This window comes from Primulina huaijiensis, chromosome 10 (genome assembly GCF_012295235.1).
Source record: "Primulina huaijiensis isolate GDHJ02 chromosome 10, ASM1229523v2, whole genome shotgun sequence".
In the NCBI taxonomy this organism is placed as follows: domain Eukaryota; kingdom Viridiplantae; phylum Streptophyta; class Magnoliopsida; order Lamiales; family Gesneriaceae; genus Primulina; species Primulina huaijiensis.
The window spans coordinates 5697505-5705131 of record NC_133315.1 but is presented as its reverse complement, the minus strand read 5'-3'; the positions used below and the strand labels follow the sequence as shown (position 1 = coordinate 5705131).

The 7627-nt window shown below is 35.6% G+C and overlaps 1 protein-coding gene across 1 annotated transcript; it reads left to right on the top strand.

The window, feature by feature from the left end:
- The first annotated feature begins 433 nt into the window (after positions 1-433).
- On the top strand, positions 434-6900 carry LOC140986301 (zeta-carotene desaturase, chloroplastic/chromoplastic). The gene is made up of 14 exons (XM_073454460.1): positions 434-720; positions 1095-1219; positions 1438-1572; positions 1779-1851; positions 1993-2066; positions 2991-3095; positions 3612-3856; positions 3955-4042; positions 4675-4717; positions 4800-4956; positions 5056-5184; positions 5352-5424; positions 5952-6116; positions 6533-6900. Exons 1-14 carry the CDS (start codon positions 564-566, stop codon positions 6698-6700), a joined length of 1737 nt encoding a protein of 578 aa, XP_073310561.1. The 5' UTR covers positions 434-563; the 3' UTR covers positions 6701-6900.
- The last annotated feature ends 727 nt before the right edge of the window (positions 6901-7627 follow it).

The window sequence follows — 7627 nt, the reverse complement described above, 5'->3', positions numbered from 1 at the left end:
GAGCATATGGGGATAATGTAATTTGTTTTTAATGTGGAGTAGGTCTTTTGTGAGACGGTCTCACGAATCTTTATCTGTGAGACGTGCCGACCCCATCGATATTCACAATAAAAAGTAATACTCTTAACATAAAAAGTAATATTTTTTCATAGATGACCCAAATAAAATATCCGTCTCACAAAATATGACATGTGAGACCGTTTACACAAGTTTTTGTCATGAATGTGATACATAGCCAACTTTTTTCTAAAAAAACCATTATTCTAAATTTTGAAAAAATTGCTAAAAGTGAACTATTTTTTGAATTATTGCAAAGTCTAATTTATTAATTTAATGAAATGTTGGTATATATATATAAATAAAAAAGTCTTTTAAATAAAATAATAATATTATGATTAGTGATAGTTGGAATGCGATGAAATTGATAAACGTCCGGCCTAACAAACAAATTTGGCGCACACAGCATCTATTTACTGCAGATACCCACCCCCTCCACTATCTTCTTCTTCTTGTTCTCATGTCCTGATTCTACAATTTTCACAGCCGAAATTGGAGCTGCCTGAATGGCTGCTTCTGCTTCTCTTTGTTTCCCGGCCTACAGCAACCGAGGTGTGTTTGCGGGATTCAGCAGTGGCCGCCGTGTGTCCACTCAGATGACGCCTCGGGGACTCACAGTTCGTTCGGATTTGGAGTCGAATGTCTCTGACATGAGTGTAAATGGTAATTTTGCTAACAACTTGATTGATAGGGGTGGTTCCTGTCTTTCTTTTTTGTTGTTTTACCTGCTTGTTTCTTGAGTTTTTAATCCGAAAGTCGGATGAACTTTTATTGATTGAATCGATATAAGTTGCTTGATATTTCGAATTGTTACGTTCTGCGGCTTTGTCAGGGTGTTTACTAGGATTGTAACTGAGGGGCCAGGGAGACGGATTAAATGTTTTTCCGATTTGAGTTTAGTGCCCCCCCTCGCCCATGACTACTATGATAGTTCATTAGAGATCATTCAGTTTTCAAACTGAAAAGGGGCCTTTTTGTTCGGTTTGCTTGAAATCCGTTGTGGGTTTTTCAATATAAATGAATTATCTGCGTTGCAGCCCCAAAGGGTTTGTTTCCACCGGAACCAGAACACTATCGTGGACCCAAGCTGAAGGTGGCCATCATAGGAGCTGGGCTCGCAGGCATGTCCACGGCAGTCGAGCTTCTGGATCAAGGCCACGAGGTAACTAGTGCTTTCGTTTCTTGACATCCAGAGTATTATAACCATGATTTATTTACCAAACAATCGATGCATTGGTTCTCTTTTTCCTGGAACGTTATTGATTGGCAGGTCTGAAGTGTAAATTTATTTTTTTTATTTATCTATTTCTGGTGAGGATGAGTCCTTTTTATTGTTCAGCATGTGAAAATGTATGATGTCCATCGCTTTGGTGCTTGCAGGTTGATATCTATGAATCGAGGTCATTCATTGGTGGAAAAGTAGGTTCCTTTGTTGACAGGAAGGGAAACCACATTGAGATGGGGCTGCATGTTTTTTTTGGTTGCTATAATAATCTCTTTCGCTTGATGAAAAAGGTAGAAATTTGTTTATTAAAAATTTCAGATTATAATTGGTATATGTCAGCATCTAGAGAAAATTTTCCTAATATCAGAATAGTTTAATAAGTCAGATTCACTGCTTTTTCTCATGAATTGCTGAGATATGGCATGATACTTTATGAATTCAGCTGATTATGGAATGTAAATTATGTTTAATTATTTCTGCTCTCTACCAAATCCAGGTGGGCGCTGATAAAAATCTCCTTGTGAAGGAGCATTCTCACACTTTTGTTAACAAAGGGGGTGAAATTGGCGGTATGATGAATACTTGATTTGAAAGTTCTCTAAAGAATGTATGCTAATTGCTTTTGGCATAGCGCTTGAACAAAAATGTTGTTTGTGAAAAGTTGATTTAATCAACAGTGAATACCTATTGACGTCTATATTTAATTCCAGAACTTGATTTTCGTTTTCCGGTCGGAGCACCACTACATGGAATCCGTGCATTTCTGACAACAAATCAGCTCAAGGTACTTATAATTTTACTCTTTATTTACTTATGCATGCTGCTAAGTTATTATTTCTTTATTTTCGTTTGATGCGGGATACAAGAACCAGAGCGATTCAACTTCTGTTTTGCCCTTCAAGCATGCTGATTTTATCAATGAAGTGATTTTTCGAACTGCAGTTTGATTATCTTGCAACCTGAGAAAGACTGAAAGAAAATGCAGTACGCGGTCTTGGTCATAACGTTATACTTGCAGTGACTTGAATTAATTCTTTTTATTTGAATGGTCAATTTATTTCTTTTTCATTTTGGATGATTCTTTTGTATCCATTGTTCAAGGCGAAAGCCTTTACTAGCTATAGCATGTTTTTTGAGTATTATCACGACATACTTATGAGTGCATGCAGCCAAGGTAGGGCTGAATATTCATTACTTATTTTTGTTCAACTTTTTTCTGACTCACTTCGTCAACTGGTTTGACCTTTAGAGATTGTGATGATGTTAACTTTCAATAAAATTATTAATCTGCATTAGCCAGTATGTGAATAAAGTATGGACCTTTCACTACCGCTGCAACTATTTGAAACCTTGGACAGGGGTTTTGGAGAAAGCTAACATCCTCTCTTATCATTGTCCGCAGCGATTCTATTTTTGCAGTGGAAATTTGAAATGCTGATTCTTGTGCTATAAAAGAATATTTTGCGGCTAAGTCCAAAATCTCACCCCATTTTTTGTGTTCATAGAATCATAATCATCGTAATAAATTTGTTTTCGACATTATAACATATTTTCAAGATTTAGTTTGTTATTTCGCATGATGTAGAAGAAATAAAAGTTGGACGCTATCTCTCATTTGTAATTGTCTTTTTTGCTGTTTAAACAGTCGAAAAGATTAATACTTAAAAGAATGAAATTTTCTAAATGCATTTTCCTTTGTTGTTTGCAGACTTATGATAAAGCAAGAAACGCCGTGGCTCTTGCTCTTAGTCCCGTTGTGAGGGCCCTTGTTGATCCAGATGGAGCAATGAATGACATTCGTAACCTAGATAATGTTTGTGTTCTCTCTCAAATTTTCTTTCTTCCATTCCAGTTTATCACTGAATCTAAATTGGTAGCGGAGCCGAGTGGACAGATAAATTTTTTTTGAAATCATGGTACTTTTAGTACAACCTAAATATGGAATGCCTTTACCTGTACTTGTAGCAAACCCGGTATCTTCATACTCTTATTTCCACGATTACCTTGATTGAACAAATCTTTTGTAATTTCTCCTAGATCCATTCCAAAGACATCTTGTCTATCCAACCGGACCCACTTCCCTCTATCATGCTTTTTATCTCAACAATCAGCCCACTTCTGAGATTTTATGCTATGATTTGAGGCTAACAAAAGTGACTTTAAGACCTTGAACGGATTCTCTCTTAGAATAACGGGTTGCTCGTTGAGTGTGAAAAAACCTTGCAACCAGCTAAGTGTGCTAGTTTGTGATGTACTTTAATGAGGAAAATGACCTGTGCTTTATGTAAGATGTTTCTTGTGTTAGTAACATTTTATGTATTTGCAACAGATAAGCTTCTCTGATTGGTTCTTGTCCAAAGGGGGGACACGCATGAGTATCCAGAGGATGTGGGATCCTGTTGCTTATGCTTTGGGTTTCATCGACTGTGATAATATTAGTGCTCGTTGTATGCTGACAATATTTTCCCTTTTTGCTACTAAGACTGAGGCTTCCCTACTACGCATGCTTAAAGGTTCCCCAGATGTTTATTTGAGTGGCCCCATCAAAAAGTATATCGTGGACAAGGGAGGAAGGTATGACAAAATTATGGGATGAACTGTAATTGAAAATAAGTTTATATTTTACTTGACATGGAAATTAATTTATATCTCTTTTATCTTTGCTAGCACAGGTTCCATCTAAGATGGGGGTGCAGGGAAGTTCTTTATGATAGATTGCCTGATGGAGGTGTCTATGTAACAGGCCTTGCCATGTCTAAGGTACTTGTCCCAACTACTTTCTCTGTGACGATTCATGTCTTGACGTGATGAAAATTGGCCGCAAACTCAGCCTATTTGCTTCTGCAATATTGGATCTACTCTTATATTTGGGGGCTTGTCATCCTTCATTTGTGATGTTAATGCCTTTGAAGGCAACGGATGTGTTCGTTCACCTATAATATCAAAGCATTTTCCAACGACAGCCTCTTGCGTTGCTTCCTCCTACAAAATTTTCCTCAGTGTCTATTCAGAGTCTTTTTTGCCAAAATACATCAAGTTTGAGGGACATTTTTGTTCACCATTGATCGCCCACCACTTGTACATTAGATAGAGATATGGCTTAATAATTGTCTTGTGAACGGAAAAGATAGAAATAAAGTGATTCATGGTTTAAATCTTTCTGGGTTTGTGGTGCATATGCCTAAGAAGTGTTTGAATTTTTTTCACCTTTTAATTATAATATATTTGAAGTACAAGATCACACTTTCGTGCATTTGGAACTCTGAAATCAATATCATGGTTGTTGTAAGCAACTATTACTCAGTGATTCTATGTATATTATTTGTTTGTTAATGTGATAATAGCTGATCAGCAGGCGGTCATGAGAACTAATGATGAGTACTATTTTTCAGGCTACTCAAAAGAAAATTGTAAAAGCTGATGCTTATGTTGCAGGTTTGTGACTTAAAATTACCTGCACATTTTCTCCTTCCCTCCCAAATGATTGACTCGAAGTTCTGCATATATATGATTGTAGCTTGTGATGTCCCTGGAATTAAAAGATTAGTTCCTCGGAATTGGAGGGAATGGGAATTCTTTGATAATATCTTTAAACTGGTTGGAGTGCCTGTCGTCACAGTTCAGCTTCGATATAATGGATGGGTTACAGAGTTGAGGGACTTGGAACGTGCAAGGTTAGCAGGCACTATCTTAGCATAGGAAGTTTTGCTGCAATCTTTTAACTCAGGCAACTCTGCTCGAGTATCGAATTATTGTTACTCTTTGATGGTCAGACAACTAAGGCAAGCAACAGGATTGGACAATCTCCTTTACACTCCAGATGCAGACTTCTCATGCTTTGCAGACCTTGCACTCACATCTCCTGAAGATTATTATCTTGAGGGCCAAGGATCGTTGCTCCAGTGAGAAATTTTGCTGTTGTTTTCATTTGTTATTTTTCACCTTTCGTCCATCAAGTATATGTCGTTTAGTGAATGACATTTCACTTACGAGGTGGAAAACAAGCATAAAATGTATGATTCCCTATTTTGTTTCTATCTGAACATTCTTGTTTTGTGGTTTTTGACAGATGTGTACTTACACCTGGCGATCCTTACATGCCCCTGCTAAATGATGAAATTATAAAAAGGGTTACAAAGCAGGTTAGTTTTGCTTCTGCATACCTTGGCTCTTCCAGAAAACTCTTGCGGTATCCATTTTGAAAAATTGAAGCGACAATTTCAGCAACCAAAGATCTTGATTAAAGTTGATAAGCACTCAAAAGAAATAGAAAAGGTGATCACTATCTGCCTAGAGAATAAAACAAGACCAGGAAGGTGTTCTTATCTTAACATTCCTAGTGTAAAACTCCTGATATTGAACCAATTGCATGATAAAAATATTCTCTGAGATTGTGTTAATCTGTACCTGGTGAAAATCATTTACAATCTGTAGAAAAGGCTTGCTCAAATGAACTAGCTATAATAGACACTTGTATCGTCGCAGAGAGGAGTACAAAAGGAAATGAAATGTTGGAAGGACATTGAGTGAACAAAAAGCAATGAGATTATTATTCAAAGCATCAGTTGCTAATGAATGCATCCATATGGCAAAATTTGCATGCATGTCTTGTCCCATTGTTATTGACATTTTTATCTCGTTTTCATATTACTGACTATTCTGGTACCAGGTTTTGTCTCTTTTTCCATCTTCCCAAGGTCTCGAAGTCACATGGTCATCAGTAGTCAAAATCGGACAGTCTTTATATCGTGAAGGACCCGGTAAAGATCCATTCAGGCCTGATCAGAAGACTCCAGTAAAAAACTTCTTCCTTGCTGGCTCCTACACAAAACAGGTCTTATTTGCATTTGAAATGATCCCAAATTCTATTGATTATGCTTTAATCTGAATGTACGAATTGACAGAATTATAGTGTTTTTGGTGTGGCTGATAAGACGGTAATTTGATTGATTAGCACATACTCAATCCACACAACATAGACAATATAATTAATCATACTACATAAATCACTTATATTTATCTATTTTTTACCATTCATATTACACATTCACACATTTGATTATCTTATACTACGAATCAAATGGTGAGATGTATTACTCCTACTATCATCCTTATCAATTTACCATATCTGAACCGTAGTGATTAGACTACTTAACTGGTTTCATTGCCTTTTCGTAATGTAATTTTAATGGTTATGTTTATCAAGAAATCTAAAAATCATTTCATTTCGAAAAAATATATCTTTACCAGGATTACATAGACAGCATGGAAGGAGCCACCTTGTCTGGCAGACAAGCTTCAGCTTATATATGCAATGCCGGGGAAGAGTTGACAGCATTACGAAAGGTTATTGCCGTCGTCGAAATGGAAAAGGCTGGAGCTGCTACTATTACGTCTGATGAGTTGACCCTTGCATAATTTTCATATGATATTGATACATGCAAGTACAGAGAGAATAGGAAAACTGAATTAAGTTCAGAGGAGCTAATACGAGAGATTATTATAACTGTAGTTGTTTTGTAATTCATGGTGTAAATTGATTCATTATGAACAAAAGGAGGAGCCAATACTTGTTTGGAAAATTGATCAAATTTTAATATTTATTCTTAAATTGCTTATTTATATTGTAATCATAATCATTGGATTATAATAATGAGTCTTTATCTAAATTCCATATTAAATTGACTACTTTGACGTGAATCAATTTTCATTTTTGAGTTAAAAGATAAAATTATGTTACTATATACAACTATATACGCATGTATGAAGCACTTTCTCCAAATTTAAAAATATATTTTATTGCAATATTATATATTGAAAATTAACTCGACAAAACTAAACATTAATATGAAAATAATCATTTAATTCAAAATGGTTGTATTGAATTCTTAACTAAAATATCATGCTTTCGTAAAGTATCTTAACTAAAAAATTTTAAAGAATTTTAAAAATGTCAACTTTCAAATAGTTCTTAACTAAAATATTTTTCAAATAAAATCTGAATAAGCAACCAAACCAAATCAAACCAAATTAAAATTTTCATTTGATGTATTATTTATATTCGCTTATAAAACTTGTCATTTGACATGACTTTGACTTGGGTAAGATTCTCCCTTAAATAAAGGCCAACCAACGAAATATCAAGAAAGGTGAGGTTCTGTAATCAGAAGATAATGCCAACCAATTGCTAACACTCTGCAACTATAAAATATTCAACAAACAAACAGACTTCTCCAGGAAATTAAACTCCTAGACGAACGATAGTCCTGATCTAAATGGATTTAACAAAGGTGGTAGCTTGCTTTGTTGTTCTGCTGCCGGTCGTGGGGAGGGAGGTGAGCGCAG

What these genes read in the sequence shown, in the direction of transcription:
- LOC140986301 (XM_073454460.1), top strand. Translation starts at nt 564, where the DNA reads ATGGCTGCTTCTGCTTCTCTTTGTTTCCCGGCCTACAGCAACCGAGGT. An exon ending in TGACAACAAATCAGCTCAAG is followed by an intron (nt 2,067 to 2,990) that starts GTACTTATAATT and finishes TGTTGTTTGCAG; the next exon opens with ACTTATGATAAAGCAAGAAA. An exon ending in AGCTGATGCTTATGTTGCAG is followed by an intron (nt 4,718 to 4,799) that starts GTTTGTGACTTA and finishes ATATGATTGTAG; the next exon opens with CTTGTGATGTCCCTGGAATT.